The sequence below is a fragment of the Podarcis liolepis genome, assembly GCF_965112155.1.
Source record: "Podarcis liolepis genome assembly, chromosome: 7".
Classification (NCBI taxonomy): Eukaryota; Metazoa; Chordata; class Lepidosauria; order Squamata; family Lacertidae; genus Podarcis; species Podarcis liolepis.
The window spans coordinates 76,168,789-76,184,731 of NC_139561.1; the positions used below are offsets into that span (position 1 = coordinate 76,168,789).

The window sequence follows — 15,943 nt, forward strand, 5'->3', positions numbered from 1 at the left end:
GGATTTAGGGGAGCACAACTGGTTCTGCCACACTGGGTGCTGAGCCGAGAAGGTGCCACAGGGGGTGCCACAACAATGACTTAGAATGGAAGGCGAGAGGCAGGGGACTCTGAATTTTGGTGTTGCATTTGGCGCTGCTGAAATTTGAAGAAGCCCACCACTGCATTCCACACATCACCTCTCTTCCTGCTTATTCCTGGCGTTCCCCAGCTTCCATGAAAACAACTGAAGTCATTTTTTTAATATTTATGTTATATTATTATGCTATTCCACAAGCCCATTGGCCATCATACAGCTACATGGTGCCAAGTGATCTCCACCTATTTATTTGTTTATATGCATTTATAAACCACTTGATTACAAAGCTGCTGCAATTCTGCAAAAGCGTAAAAACATGGAGCTGGATGCATAATCCACAATCTCGAAAAACTCAGTTTCTGGTGCTCACAGAGAAGACCAGCAGGAAACTCAGGTTTCTGTTTTAAGGACCAGGCAGGTTCCCAGTCCTTCCTGTTGTGAATATATGCTGGCAGGTGTCTGGGGAGTGCTTGTAAATGCCTCATGAGCTATAGGAGCTGTTCAGCTTGTGCATTTGTTACATCTGAAGTAGCAATTAAGAGAGAGTTTGGATTTGATATCCTGCTTTATCACTACCTGAAGGAGTCTCAAAGCGGCTAACATTCTCCTTTCCCTTCCTCCCCCACAACAAACACTCTGTGAGGTGAGTGGGGCTGAGAGACTTCAGAGAAGTGTGACTGGCCCAAGGTCACCCAGCAGCTGCATGTGGAGGAGCAGAGATGCGAACCCAGTTCCCCAGATTGCGAGTCTATTGCTCTTAACCACTATATCACACTGGCCATATCCATCCCTTACTGACTGTCTCAGGCATTAAGCTCTGCAGTGGGAGCTTAGTTGGTGGTTGCATCACCCTCAGAAGGGCAGAGAATAGCAGCCCAAAGAGGACGTCCTCCATGACAGCCCCTATATTGTGGAATTCCCCCTTATTGGAGGGGCATCTAGCAGCTTCAGGACACAGTTTTTGGCACATGCTTAAGATGAACCGTTTAAAAATTAATATTTTGTTTTTCATGACCCACCTGAATTTATGTTGTTGTGTTCCATCCTGGAACAGTATTGTGTGTTTTAAAATTGCAGTGATTTTTATCCATTCTAAAATCGCGTTTTGTGTTTGCTGTCACCTACCCTGGCAATGTGGGGATAATAAAGCTTATCAAGCAATCATATGCTTACATTACTTAGACCAGGGATCTAAGTGGCCATGGACACAAATAATGCCAACTCTGTCCCTATATCTGCTCTGGCAACACTCATTACAGGACCTAACCATGTCGCCCATAGCATCAGAGGATTCGTTTGCCTGCTCATCTTCACAGATCACCCCCCGAAAGAGGAAATGTATCACCAGGACAAATGAGGACACAAATTGGCAGAAATCTGGCACACACCAATTTATATGTACAGCTGCAAACTTAGAGATCATGGCTATCAATTAAGTAGAGTCACAATGCGTCCTATTGCAGTGAGTAAGACCAGGTGGTCTGTGTGCCTGCTCAGTCTGAAACTTCAAGGCCTTTCCCGCATCTCCCCCTTTTGATGGTTTATCTCTAAACCAGACTTGGGTTGGGCAGTCCTTCAAATAGATGGCACCTTCAAATGGAGGACCGTCCGGTGAAAAGTAGGACACCTGGACATCATTGCCATAGGCTATGGCTCTAGTCTCTCTTTCCCTTGGTAATGTCTACCATCACAGAACATGTGGTGTGGCATGAGACCACCATGGAGAGAATTTCCTGGCCATATGAAGTGAGGTTGAGATATGGCATCACATGTTTTCGGTTTTGACACCATCGATGGGAGCCAAGCTTGATCCTCATTCACAATGTGCTCCATCACCCACCCACCACTAAAATACAGAGCTGGCTGGTGCCCATGGGGTCTAATAGGGCAGAAGGCAAGGAGACCAACATTAGTTGGCACCAGAACCAATGACAGCCAGAGCCAACTCACTCTAATTTTGCTCCCGTTCTTCTGCCTGCTAAGTTCTACAAGGGCAACAGTGAGCTTGAGGGGGAGGAAGCTAACAGGCAGTTCCACCCACCGGAACTGGTTGCAAATACAAAGGTAGACAGGCGGGGACTGGCTGAGGGCACACTGACATTGGCAGGGCGGTGGCCCTTTTACCCAACTGGGCCAGCCTCCCCTGCAAATGTTGGGATACTGCCAGGGCGATAAAGTCCATCATGGCCCCAAGCCGGCTGTCGGACGATCCATCGATCTCTGTAGTCACGCAGTATCAGCAATAGCGGCATGAGTGTCTAGAAATACCTTGCCACATTCCAGAGCTCATGCACACTCTTATCAGCAGATAATGCACAGCCAAAAGTTGCACGCAGGTGAGCATTATCTACAGACTTTATTCAGCGTTGATCAGAACAAAGAAAGACATGACTGTTCTGCATCAGTGTCTTCGACAGAGAGAGAAATTGAAAGCAACAGCAGACATAAACATCCTGTGAACAGGACATGCGCAGACTCTGTGACTCACAAAGCCTGCTCCCTTTTAAGGTGGAACGGAAATATCCTAACAGCAAAGCTGTCATATTGAGAGTTGGGTCTGGGTGTGGGGAGGGGGCTGAGGAGGGAGTGTGGCCGGGAAAGAGTCCCCAAGGGCATATAAGGAGGCCTGGAGGGTCAAAACTGGGCCGCTGACTCCCACCCCTACTCTTGTGGAGAGAAGTTCTTCTGAGAGCCAGGTGGGTAAAGAAGGTTCTATGGCAGTTACAGACATTTGGAACCTGGTTAGGAGATTCCAGAAAGCTGAGCTGAGCTGGGGATGTTCTATGGAAGAAGGGGTGCGTCCCACTGAGCTTGTTGCTGTGGCCAGAGGAACTGCTGACCCCAGAGGGTGAAAGCAAGCATCTAAGAAGCAAGCCTAAGTCACGTACATGGGAAACAGAGGACTGGTAAGTGGAGAGGAGCCAGAAAAATAGCCACAGCTGGAAACAGATATATGACAAAGATAGATACTATTTTAGAATAGCCTCCTCTACATTGGTCGCCAATGTGGTGCCCATGGGCACACGTGTACCCATAGAGGTCTTCCCAGGTACCCCTACAGCAGGGATTACCAACTGCCACAGGTGGGAAAAGGTAAATATCGTCTCAAAAATCCACTATGCATGAGAACTGGCTTCAGGATGGTGATGTCAGAGCGAGGGCAGAAGAAGGAAGTCCTTGCTCTGCCTTCATTCTGGACTCATCATCTGCACAGGAAGAAAAGCTTTGGCCTCTGCTCTGTTTTTATCCAGTGCTAAAATCTCTCTGCTGAAAGCTGAACCCAAGTTCCCTTTGGTTGTGCCTCTTGACAGTGCCTCTGCTGTGCTTGTGACTCTTTCCCACCGCTTAAAGATGCATTTTTCGAGGAAAAGTAAGTATGAACAGCACAAAGGATTTTGACGGAGACATCTCCATTTATTTAATGTGCCTACTATTTAATATGAGTTAGATACAGAAGTGTAGAAAGAAATAGATCTTATGATATAATAATAATAATTTTATTATTTATACCCCACTCATCTGCCTGGGTTTCCCCAGCCACTCTGGGCAGCTTCCAGCATATAAAAAAACATAATTAAAAAGCTAAACATTAAAAACTTCCCAATACAGGGCTGCCTTCAGATGTCTTCTAAAAGTTGTGTAGCTCCTTATCTCCTTGACATTTGATGGGAGGGTGCTCCCTGGGCAGGGTGCCACTGTCTGTCTGTCTGTGTCTGTCTCTGTCCTATCTCTATGACTTCATCTGCATTATACATTTAAAGCAGTGCCATGACACTTTAAACAGCAATGGCTCCCCCCCCAAAGAACCCTGGGAAGTAGCACTTATGTATGCATAGCAGATATCCTGCCATTAATCTACAGCCCGTCCTTGAGTGCTTTTGCCTGGCTGGAATGTGCTCTTCAGCTGGGACCATGCCTCTTGTTTGTCTGGAGAGAGGCGAATGGCCTTTGTATATATGCAAACCACTGACTCTTGGGTGACTGCAGCACAGCCTCCTATAAAGAGTTAAGTACAATACCTGTTGCTTTGCCCACTTTTGCCTCAGTTCCTGTCCACCTTTTTCTATGTGGTCCCTGGAGAATTGTCTATGGGGAAATGAGGCTCTTGTTGTAGGCCCCCTTAAGCTTGGATGAAAGCTTGGTGGAAGAAAGCAGGAGGAAGCAGCCCAGATAGAGGGTTAGCAGTTTCAGCGCCTCACCAGCAGCAACCTGAGGCCAGAGCCATGGAACAGAAATGAGCAGATGGTCAGGGACTACATCTGGGAGCTCTTGGAGGAAACTGATTTTCTAGATCTATTTCGGTTTAGACGCAGCCAAGGCCGGGATGGAGGCCTGGATGGAGCAGCCAAGTAATTTCGTTGTCCCCGAGAGGGGGCAATGACAATAAAGATATTATTATTATTATTATTATTATTATTATTATTATTAAAGAAACTGCTTTGTTTGCCCTGTATGATAAAGTCTCTTGGGAGAGAGACAGGGGAGATGTGTTCCTGTTAATTCTCATCAGACCTCTCAATGGCTTCTGGAGCAACTGTCTGAGTTAGGGTTGGGAGCCACTGCTTGGTGGTGGTTCTGGTCTTACTTGAGTGGTCATTTTCAGAGGGTGATGCTCGGGGAGAGCTGTTCAGCCCCATAGAGCCTTCAATTTGGGCTTCCTCGGGGTTTGATTTTATTCCCCTATGCTCTTTAACATCTACATGAAACTGCTAAGTGGGGTCATCTGGAGGTATGGAGCATGTTGCCAGCAATATGCTGATGACATACAGCTCTGCTTATCCTTTATATCTGCAGGTACTTGGACCCTTGTCTTGCCTTGGTAATGGACTGGATGAGAGCCAATAAACTGAAGCTCAATCCAGATAAGACTGAGGCACCATTACTGGGTGGTTCCCTAGACCAGATGAATGGGAAGTTGCTTGCTCTTGATAGGGTTACACTCCCTGTGAAGGATCGGGTATGCAGCTTGGATCCTTTGCTCAAGCATGCTGGTTATATGAGGCTGGTGACCCTACAGATTTTTTTATTTTTATTTTTTGAGTTCGATTTATATTTACAAATTCCAGAGCAGTTCACAAGTCACACTGTCAAAAATAGAACATCATCATTGTCATCATATGAGCAGACCTTTCCAGAGAGGATGCAAGACTCTTCTTTTCCATAATGAAGGTGCCTGGTGCCTAACATCCTAGCACAGGATTCTATGCTGGCATTGGATGTTAGCACACTATTTAGAATACTGCTGCCTGCTTGTGTTTTTGATGTGGAGGTTTGGAATTTAATGTTTTCACGAACCACGTTTTATGGATGCTGGTGCTTCTGGCTTGTTAAAACATCTCACTTCCATCACCCCTTCCCATTCCACCTCCCGGCAGAAGGCCACCTTCCTGAAGATAGCCATTTGTCCTTCCGGTACAACTTCTTCATCAGAATATTCAGCTGCGTTGGCCTGGTTGGTTTGTTTATCAGTCTTCTCTCTCCGTCCTGGGTTGAGATCTTCCACAAGGATTTCGTCACCAATTTGGGCCTCTGGAACATATGCATAAACAGAAGATGCAAGAGAATTAGGCTGAACTCAAGTAAGGCAGCCCCCTTCCCTCCCTGCCTCCCTCCATCTTTCCCCACCCCAGCAGTGAACCTGGGGGTTGGTCTTTGAATTTCGGCAACCCATGTCAAGGATTGGGGAAATGTGTTGCCAGGTCCGACCCTACCAGTGAATGGCAAGGGAGGAGGTGGAGTGGGAAAGTGATGTAGGGTGGGGCTGCGGGTGCTCCTGCACCCCCTATGTCAGGGTGGTCCACTATGCAGTCCTGAAGGCCTGTTTTGGCAGGCCGGCAAAAGCTTAGTTTACCGGCACCAACTATAAACGGCCTTGGGTGCCTGAGCACCCACAAACTATTGTGGGTGTTCAACATCCACACCGTGGGGTGTTCAATGTGACTTCCGGTGCCTTGCAAAGCACCAAATGTCACATCTGAGGCCTCATGGGTGTCAGGAATGTGCCCCCCCCCATCGCAGCGGAAGAGTCAGCCTCAGAAATTGAGCTGAGTGAGCAAGGGGCTGCCTCTGGGGATGAGAGCAGTCTGTCAGAGTTTAGAGAAGACAGCCTGCCCCCCCTCCTTCCCAGAGAACAAGCTGTTAGCTCCCAAAGAGAGGAAGAGCTGGACGTCGGCCCAAGTGTTGCCAGGCAACCAGCAGATAAGCCAGAGTCGGAGGGTGCATCTTCTGGGGAAGAGATAGGCCGGTCGTGCAGTTCCCATATGAGGAGGTTGGAAAGAATCAGAGAGCAACAGAAGGGAAGGAGAAGAAAGGGATTTTGGCATCCTTCCTTTTGGGGGAGGGACGATGAGTCAGACTGAGCAACTAAGGTTAATGAGAGCAGGCAGAACGCCATGCTCTGGATGTGTTTTTTTTGTAAATAAACTAACAAAGAGTCCTTACTGCTTAACAGGCTGCTTGCCTGCCAGATATCATTATAATGGGGGCCCCAGGTGCTGCTGCAGCGCATGCAACGTGGCGCAAGTTGATGCCCTTGGCTTAGTGTTTTCCCCACTTTGGGAACAAGGTGGGAGGTCTCTAGGACCCTGCCAGTGTCTCCCACTTCCTTCCCAAAGCCTGGTACCACAATTAGTCCACCCGCCGTGTGACACGGCAGTGTGTGGCCTGCAGGTCTGAAGTACCCTTGTGGCCCACTTGGTATGAAAAGTTGGACCGCTCTGCCCTAAGGGGTAGTGAGGAACACTTTCCTATTACCAGTGTTGAAGGAAGATTGAGGTGCCCGCCTGATTGGCACACAGGAGCGGGATGCCATCTTGTCCTTTGCCTCAGGTAGCAAAATTTCTTGGGCCAACACCATTGTCAGGGAGTGGCTGGAAGATGAGGAGTGGTTGGAGGCTTCAGCCAGGGAATTCCCAAGGGAAACTCCAGAGGAGGAGTGCTCGGAGCCAGGTGGTTAGTGTTGGAACACTGGGGAAAGGTCAGAGGGAGGGAACTGGGAGAAGGGGCTGGATGCTGAGGGGGGCAACAGGGTTTAGTGAGCAGGGAGAGCCTGTGACAAGCAGAAGTTTAGACTCCAAGGCTGCTGAAGAATCCCAGGAATTGCCCTCTCCTGCTGCAGCAAGCCCCTATCCCCCCCCCCCCGGTCTCCAAGAACATGCAGAATAATGAGAGCAAAACAGTGGCCAGAGGTGTGCAGACACAGTTTGAGACAGCTTGGAAAACATCTGGGAAAAGAGGAGCCTTAGAAAGGGTGACAGGCAGGGCCCTTCAGCCCTGGCAACTGTCCATAGAGGCGAGACCTGCTGGGAAGGGTTGCTGAGTTGTCTGCCATTTCCTTGAATAAAGAGTTAACTTCACTGACAATTGACTCTGCCTCTTCCTGCTGACGTGCTTGGCTGACTCCAGCCCTGGCACCTGTGTACTTGCACAATCTCCCTTAAAAAATGCTTTTCTGTGCTCATTCTTTGGTTGCAGAACTGTGCTGCAAAATTCACAGGCGTGGGGATTGTAAAGGACAGCTGTGTTTCAGATTCCACGCTGGCTTGAGGAGTGTGCGTGAGGGAGCTCCTCATTAAGATGCAAATAAATTAGAATGACCCCCCTGTTCCCTACTGTTCTGTAATGCTAAGAACCGATTCTCTCACACATCTGTCTTTCAGCATCACTCACCTTTGATTCTCCCCAGACATCCTCCTTGTCATCAGAATCTTGATGTCAATCAGCACATTCCTTGGCTTGGTGGCAGCTGCCTGCACACTGCTGTCCAGCACCAGCTTAAGGATATCCAGGTGGCCAGCTGTCACCAATTTATGCACAGGTACCGCTCTCTCTGCAAGGCTGATTATTTGCCCTTAGCATTTGTGTAATACTTCAGTTCTACTATGCCCACGTTGCATTATTGTGATCTTTACAGCTCCCCTGTTAAGTAAGTGAGTATTATTCAGTGCTGGGATGACCCTCCCAGTTTTATTGCCTCATAATTGCTGCACTCCCCATAGCCTTGGATGTGATAGGGCTAATGTCTCTTCCAGCCTCACATTGGACAAAATATTCCTTCATTGCAGAGGGTTGGATTAGATGGCCCTCACAGTCCCTTCCAATTCTACAATTCCATGATTCTATGTTTTATTTCCCAGTTTATATAACACCCAAGTAAGGCTTTAGAGTTTCACCAGCCTCTTCAGCAGGCAAAGAGGGGAGGAAAAGTTGCAAACGTCTAGCTTGTTTGCAGCTTGACTCCCCTTACTTGATCTGCTAGTGAGAGAGTAAGTAGGATGTTGCAGTTAGGCTATTAGGAAATTTATACAAATAGGATATTAGCAGACAGAGGGAAAGCAAAGAATTATTGTAGTGGAAACAAGGAGATAGAGAACTTTTTTCAGTTCAAAGGCCACTGAGGTCCAAAGTATTGCTGGAAGGGCAGGTAAGCCTTGCCCGCAAAATCAATCACAAGACATATATACACTCATCATTTGAATGGCAATGGCTATCAACTTATTTGGGGGGGGGGACTGTCCCCCTCCAATATTTTATGGGGGGGGCAAAGGGACCACAGATCCTATGCTTCTGGGCAGTCTTCCAGGAACCCCATGCCAGTGGTGGGCACTGCCCTCTGGTGTCACATTTCAATGACGCATTATGAACGTTAAAGGCAGAACATAATGTGTCCATCTGCATTATGAAACCGATTCCTTAATGCTTCCTTAGCGTTATAAACCATGAGTGTAGGTCCTCCCTCACAATTCTCTATCCTCCAGCCAGGCGAGCAAGAAGCACGGTCAGAGTTCAAAAATGCATTCCAGCCAGGCAATTGCATTCTAGGGGGGGTGCGAAGCAGCATCAGTAAGGGGTGTCCTGGGGGGGGGGCAGATGGAGGGGCGCCTGGAGGGATGCTGTTGGCCTCCAGGCCTGGGGTTTCCCTTTTTGTTTGAGTGAAATGTTAAATGTGGGCCGAGGATCTTTGGTGCATCGAATAGCATACTGCAGGGTACGTCAACTCCCTGCAGGAGAAGGGTTTTTGTCAGGGCTTTCTGCTGAGTGCTCTTTTTTTGTACCCACAGGAATCATTTCACTGGTCACCATGGTGTTGTACGGCACGTCAATCTCACCCAACAGCACCTTGGGCAGCCCAGTCCCTCATACTACCTCTCCAAAGTATCTCTCCTGGTCCTTTGTGATAGGCTGCTTGGCCAGCTTTCTGTTCCTGTCAAACAGTGAGTTTTCCTTTTGTGCCCTGATATACAGGAGGAGGGAGAAAGAAGGGAGGGAGAGGAGAAAAGAGGAGGAGCCGCCTGCTGAAGCCACGCTATGCTTGGCTCTGCATTTTGCCGCTGTGCTTTCTAGATGTTGAAGGGACTCAGCCCCAACCCAAAAATATTGGGAAGGAGCTGGCATCCCAGGGGGCTAGAAATTCTTTTAAAATATTTAACAGCTTAAAAGCATAAGCATGAATTTTCACGAGCCACAGCAACAAAACTGCAGCAGCAGGCACTCTCCTGGACCGACCTGCGCAAACCGCCTTGCTCTGAAGGACCCCAGCCTTACCTTAGAGCAAGCCAGAGGGGAGGAGGAGCCTGAAGCTGAAGGCATGGCAAATGGTACCCACATGTTAGTGGCTGCAAAAGTGTTAACAAGGGGAACGACCAAGCAGGAGCCAGGGCAGTGGGGAAGAGGACAGGGGTTGGTTCTGGAGAGACGTGTGCAGAGCCAGCACATCCATGAAGCAAGTTTAGGCGACCGCTTCGAGCAACAGGATCCACTGGGGCAGCAGATCCAACCACCAAGGAATACGGTGGCAGCAACAGCTGTGACACGCTCCTTGGAGGCCAGATTTGCTGCCACTCTTGATGAATAGGCGGTGTGGCTGGTCTCCTCTTATCCTTGTTCCTGATGTAGACCTTTGTTTTTCCCTTGTTCTTGATGTGAATCTTCACTCACCCCTTCTTCCTTGGCTGGGGGCGGAGGGCACCTCAGGTTTGCCTCAGGTACCAAAATGCCTTGGGCCAGCCCTGGCCACGTGCACAATCTGGGAGAGCCAGCGAGTGAGTGGAGAGCCTGGGGCCAAATTCACACCCAGCCATGCCCACCACCCTAGGCAATTGCCTCCTTTTGCCTCAGGATGATAGAGCTGGCCCCTTGCACGCGTCGATGGGGGCTGATGACCGTCAGCGCATAGCTCTAGTGCTCAAAAGCTTGCACTGGCTGTGCATAGATGACTGGGCCTGCTTCAAGACACTTGAACTGATTTACATCTTGTAAATCATCTAGCATCTTGGGTATAGTATATCTTAGGGATCACCCAAACCCTTATACCCCTGCCTGATCACTAAGATCTTTGAGGAGTCTCTGCCATGGCTGACATGGCTCAGATATACAGCTTGACACTAACTGCAAACGATGTATTCAGTGTTGTGAGCCGAAACCTGTGGAACTCCCTCCCACCTGACATTAGAGACAGAGCCCTCTTTGCTGAACTTCAGACCCGTGGCAATGTGCTTCTTATTCCTGGAGTCATTTTAAGGTAGTGTTTGGTTTTATGATTTTTATTTTTTGGGTCCCTGTTTGGTCTCTTGCTTAGAAATGCTGATGATTAATAAAATAATAAATTAAGTCTACCAACAACTTGTGTTCTCCCCAATCCCACCCACCCACCCACCCTGCCTCAAACAGTACTCCTGTTCGTCCTGATAGACCTTGAGGGAAACACCAGCACGCATGATGACCTCAAGCCAAAACAACGTCGCCTGATCTTGGTCACATAGAAGAGTGTGGAAGCGCATCAGACTTGCACCAATCAAGAATGTCCACATTTAAGGATTCTGATGGAGTTTTTTCTCCCCACCATCGCCGAAGAAATACCCTGGAAGGAATATCCAAAAAATCTTGTTATATCAGAACGCACTTTTCCCCCCTTTTATTTTTTTAAAAAATATTTTTATTTATTTAATTTTTTAACATTAAGTATGCAGAGTGCAAGAAAGAAAACCAAGCAAGAACAACCATACGCAAAGAGCTTCCTGCCTGAATCCACAATGGTGTGAACAGGGAATCCCAACATAAAGCAAAATCACAAGATCCGAAATTTACTGTAACAGGAAAGGGCCGGGAGATCAGCCTACTTCTTCAAACCCCAAGTGTGACATTCAGCTATTATTATTTTTTACTGAGAGCTGAACCATTGAAACGAACATCCACGTGGGGACTAAGGGTCCTGTGTTCTGTATTTCTAGGCACAGGTCCGGGCTTTCCGGGTCCGAGTCCAAGGACTTTATTTGCTTGTTTATTTTTGCCCCAGCACTTTCCCCATGAAAACCCCACTCTTTGCTGCTGAAAACAATTCCAGTTTGGTGGTAAAGACTGTGTTTACCTGGGGAGAGTGGCAGTGCAAGGGTGAGAGGTAGGTGTCAATGAGCCCGAACTTTGGTCCCTTAATTTTGATGCATTTACTTTGAAAATTTGTTCCATACAAACCCACTGCTATAAAATTTAGATTTGGTAAAGATGCTAACATGGAATGCAAACACTCGTGTGTGCATCTCTCTCTCTGTTTTTTAATGTTCTAACACCTAACTTTTTCCATTCTCCTGCGGTGGACTTTGATAATGTAGCGCCCTGTGCAAGGCTAAAATATCTGAACCAGAGGTGGGTGGAGATGGAGGAGGGGCGATTTCATAGAATCATAGAATCATAGAGTTGGAAGAGACCACAAGGGCCACCGAGTCCAACCCCCTGCCAAGCAGGAAACACCATCAGAGCACTCCTGACATATGGTTGTCAAGCCTCTGCTTAAAGACCTCCAAAGTAGGAGACTCCACCACACTCCTTGGCAGCAAATTCCACTGTCAAACAGCTCTTACTGTCAGGAAGTTCTTCCTAATGTTTAGGTGGAATCTTCTTTCTTGTAGTTTGGATCCATTGCTCCGTGTCCGCTTCTCTGGAGCAGCAGAAAACAACCTTTCTCCCTCCTCTATGTGACATCCTTTTATATATTTGAACATGGCTATCATATCACCCCTTATCCTCCTCTTCTCCAGGCTAAACATGCCCAGCTCCCTTAGCCATTCCTCATAAGGCATCATTTCCAGGCCTTTGACCATTTTGGTTGCCCTCCTCTGGACACTTTCCAGTTTGTCAGTGTCCTTCTTGAACTGTGGTGCCCAGAACTGGACACAGTACTCCAGGTGAGGTCTGATCAGAGCAGAATACAGTGGCACTATTACTTCCCTTGATCTAGATACTATACTCCTATTGATGCAGCCCAGAATTGCATTGGCTTTTTTAGCTGCCGCGTCACACTGTTGGCTCATGTCAAGTTTGTGGTCAACCAAGACTCCTAGATCCTTTTCACATGTACTGCTCTCAAGCCAGGTTTGCAGCCCAAGACTGACGTGGTTGCAGCTCTTGTAGCCCAGCCACCCGGGGAAAATCTCAGCAGTCTGGGGGGGGGGGGCGGCAGCTTTATTGCAGATATTATTGTGCAGCTTGAAGCAACTGGATGCATAAAAACTGACTCCTTTTGGAATGAAACATTGTCCAGACCCATCAGATATTACTCAAAACTCTATTTGCAGAACTTTCTTCAAAACAGAATAGAAAAACAGTAAATGATATATCAAAATAATTCCACAAAATATCTTGCACAAGTCCAGCACAGGTTCAGCATCTTAGGGGGGAAAAGATAATTCCAAACAGAGCCAGTGTGGTGTAGTGGTTAAGAGCGGTAGACTTGTAATCTGGTGAACTGGGTTCGCTTCCCCGCTCCTCCACATGCAGCTGCTGGGTGACCTTGGGCCAGTCACACTTCTCTGAAGTCTCTCAGCCCCACTCACCTCACAGAGTGTTTGTTGTGGGGGAGGAAGGGAAAGGAGAATGGTAGCCGCTTTGAGACTCCTTGGGGTAATGATAAAGCGAGATATCAATGGCCTGGAGCCATTTCCTCTCCCTTCAGGGGACTTGTTTACACATCCTTACTCCCACAGAGCCTGAGAAACAGACTCAGCCACCACCCTTCCAAGATTGAGAATTTGCAATTCAATAGCCTCTTATGTGATCTAAGGTTAAACACTCATGTCAGAGCTACCAGAGAACATTAACAGTTAATTATCAATGCATCAAGGAGTTCAGGTATCACTTAGTATACTCCAGTGGCATTTCCCCATGTTATACCTTTTCAGCAATACACATTCTTAATTAAACAATTATATTTAACAGGAATTTTTGGGGGGAGGGGGGATTATGGCGTGTTCTTTGACACATTCCTATACAAATTTCTGGGGTGGTTTTTGCACCCCCGGGGCTCAGTGCTTCATGTGGGGGAACCAGTAACACTGCCCTAAATCTGCCTCTGGTTAATTCTTCTGTGGATCAGGCCACAGTTATCTCTGGGAAGTGTGAGGGACAGGACAAAAAAAGAAAAAAGAAGAAGATATGAGGTGTAGGACAGAATCTACAAGTGGACATGCCCACACACTGTATCCTAAAGGCACAATCCTGCCTCTGATCTGCACCGTAAGGTTTCCCCATGAAACAAAGAGGCTGTTTGCCTTGGAGACATTGGGCAACTCTCGCCAGCCTTTGGCTTTTCCCATTTCCCCAATATGCCTATTAAGGATGCATGTGTGTGAACTGATTTACTCAACATTTTCAAACTTCACCTCAGCTTTTGTATGGATTTCAAAGCTACAGCGACACCTAATGGTGGCAGCTGTGGGAACACACCAGTGTGGGTATGGCAAGGTCATGGTGTCCACGTAAGGCTTAGCGGTGATGTGGTGAGACACCAAAAACTGACAGATGAGCCCATATCTATGCACTGGCCCCCCATTCAGGGCACGCACATGGTTTTGAAACTTTGCGGTCCCAAAACTGTCTTAACTGAGGGCAGTGTGCGCGATTGTTAACCAAAGAGATACATACAGCACAGCAATAGGCCCGATAGGAAAGTCTGTGGCCACATCCATGCCATACATTTAAAGCGTGTGATTTCCCCACCACTGTAAAGAATCCTGGGAATGGTAGTGTGTTAAGGTTGCTGGAAAATGCAGCACTGCAAGGGGTAAACTACAAGTCCCAGGAATATTTGGGAGAAGCCATGTGCTTTAAATGGGTACACCGTCTGTGCCAGATCTCCCCCTGTGTGGTGATGCACTGAACTGAAGGGGGCAGGTCCCCGGTGAGGCACCTTGAGACCCTAGACTGGCTATGTCCACCCAGCCTGGCCACTGGATCCTCTACGACAGGAAGCGGGACTGAAATGCTTCCTGTTGCAATTGAGCTGTGCTTGAACATCGTGGTCTTTTTGTATCCTTGGCTAGGCCAGGCCATTTGACCCTGCCTCCTGGCTTTGGTGGTTTGCTCACTGATTCCTGGCTTGTCCCACAGTTCCTGGTTGCCTGCTTCTGGCTCCCCTCTGATGGCTATCCCAACCAAGCCTGGGCAACCTGCCTCAATGCTCTGGAAAGAAGCGTCAGTCCTTCCTTCCAGACATGTGGAATGTGTCATTTCTGTTATTACAGTGGTACCTCAGGTTACAGACACTTCGGGTTACAGACGCTTCAGGTTACAGACTCCGCTAACCCAGAAATAGTACCTCGGGTTAAGAACTTTGCTTCAGGATGAGAACAGAAATTGTGCGGCGGCAGCAGGAGGCCCCGTTAGCTAAAGTGGTACCTCAGGTCAAGAACAGTTTCAGGTTAAGAACAGACCTCTGGAACAAATTAAGTTCTTAACCCGAGGTACCACTGTACATCTGTTGATACAGCACTGAACTTCAGGGAGTTACACAGATCTCTGCCCTGAGGAGTTTACGATCTAAAATATATGGGCATGAGGGTGTGGGGCGAGAGAGATGAAAGCAAGATTGACACACTGCTTAATGAGGAAGGTCACTCTCCGCGTGCTAACAAGCACTAAATATAAATATTCATATTCAGAGCAGGCAAGGGACATGTGGAAGGAGGTTTCACATATTGCTGGTCTATTGGGTTGGAGGAGTTCAGTGAGTCCGAAAACCACACTCACATGATATATTTAAAACATCGTGATACCACTTGAAGCAGCCAGGGAAGAACAGCCAAAGAATTCCGGGAGTGGTAGTTTGTTAAGGGATCTGAGAGTTGTCAGGAGACCCCTATTCAGGACCTCAGGACCTAAACAACCACCTTTCCCTATACAAACTATTATCTGTTATCTAAGGCCCCTCACTATGTCCCCACACCCAAAGGGGTTCAGATGGTAGCAACAGGAGAACGGGCCTTTTCTGTGGTGGCTCTCCAACTGGAATACTCTCCCCCAAGAGACTCACCTGGTATCATCATTAGATGTATTTACGTGCCACGCAAAAACATTCAGCCTTACCCAGGCCTTTTGGTCATTAAATAATAATCTATGGCCTGTTAAAGCTAGGTGAGGGGGCAGCTATTATGGTAATTTTATTATTATGTTGTCGGTTATTATGCTTTTTTATTGTGCTCCATAAAATCCATTCTTAATGTTGTACACTACCATGGGATCTTTTGATAAAGGGTGGCATATAAATTGAGTTGTTATTATTATTATTAATCTCCCCCCTCACAGAGCTACAATTCCCAGAGTTCTCTGTGAAGAGAGCTTGATTGTTAAACTATTCTGAGAACTGTAGCTCTGTGAGAGAAACATAGCTGTCAACTTTTCCCTTTTCTTGCGAGGAATCCTATTCGGAATAAGGGAATTTCCCTTTAAAAAAGGGGAAAGTTGACAGCTATGGAGAAAAATAGAGGTCTCCTGAGAACTCTCAGCACCCTTAAAAAAAACTACAGCTCCCAGAATTCTTTGGGAGGAAGCAATGACTTTAAAGTGCTATCATGGTGCTTTAAATGTATGGAAGATG

At 47.5% G+C, this 15,943-nt stretch overlaps 1 protein-coding gene across 3 annotated transcripts; it reads left to right on the forward strand.

Annotated features, from left to right (window-relative positions):
* The first annotated feature begins 466 nt into the window (after positions 1–466).
* Positions 467–11,597, forward strand: LOC310712418 (uncharacterized protein). 3 transcript variants are annotated; one of them, XM_083515462.1, is made up of 8 exons: positions 505–2,229; positions 2,615–2,984; positions 3,390–3,448; positions 5,454–5,657; positions 6,907–7,029; positions 7,763–7,894; positions 9,138–9,290; positions 10,747–11,597. In XM_083515462.1, exons 3-8 carry the CDS (start codon positions 3,430–3,432, stop codon positions 10,836–10,838), a joined length of 723 nt encoding a protein of 240 aa, XP_083371588.1. In that variant the 5' UTR covers positions 505–2,229; positions 2,615–2,984; positions 3,390–3,429; the 3' UTR covers positions 10,839–11,597. The 3 variants fall into 3 exon arrangements, 2 of the variants coding, with proteins under 2 accessions (XP_083371588.1, XP_083371589.1); XR_014528877.1 differs by lacking the exon at positions 6,907–7,029 and having other exon boundaries at positions 467–2,229; positions 7,737–7,894; XM_083515463.1 differs by lacking the exon at positions 6,907–7,029 and having other exon boundaries at positions 532–2,229.
* Positions 11,598–15,943: the final 4,346 nt, after the last annotated feature.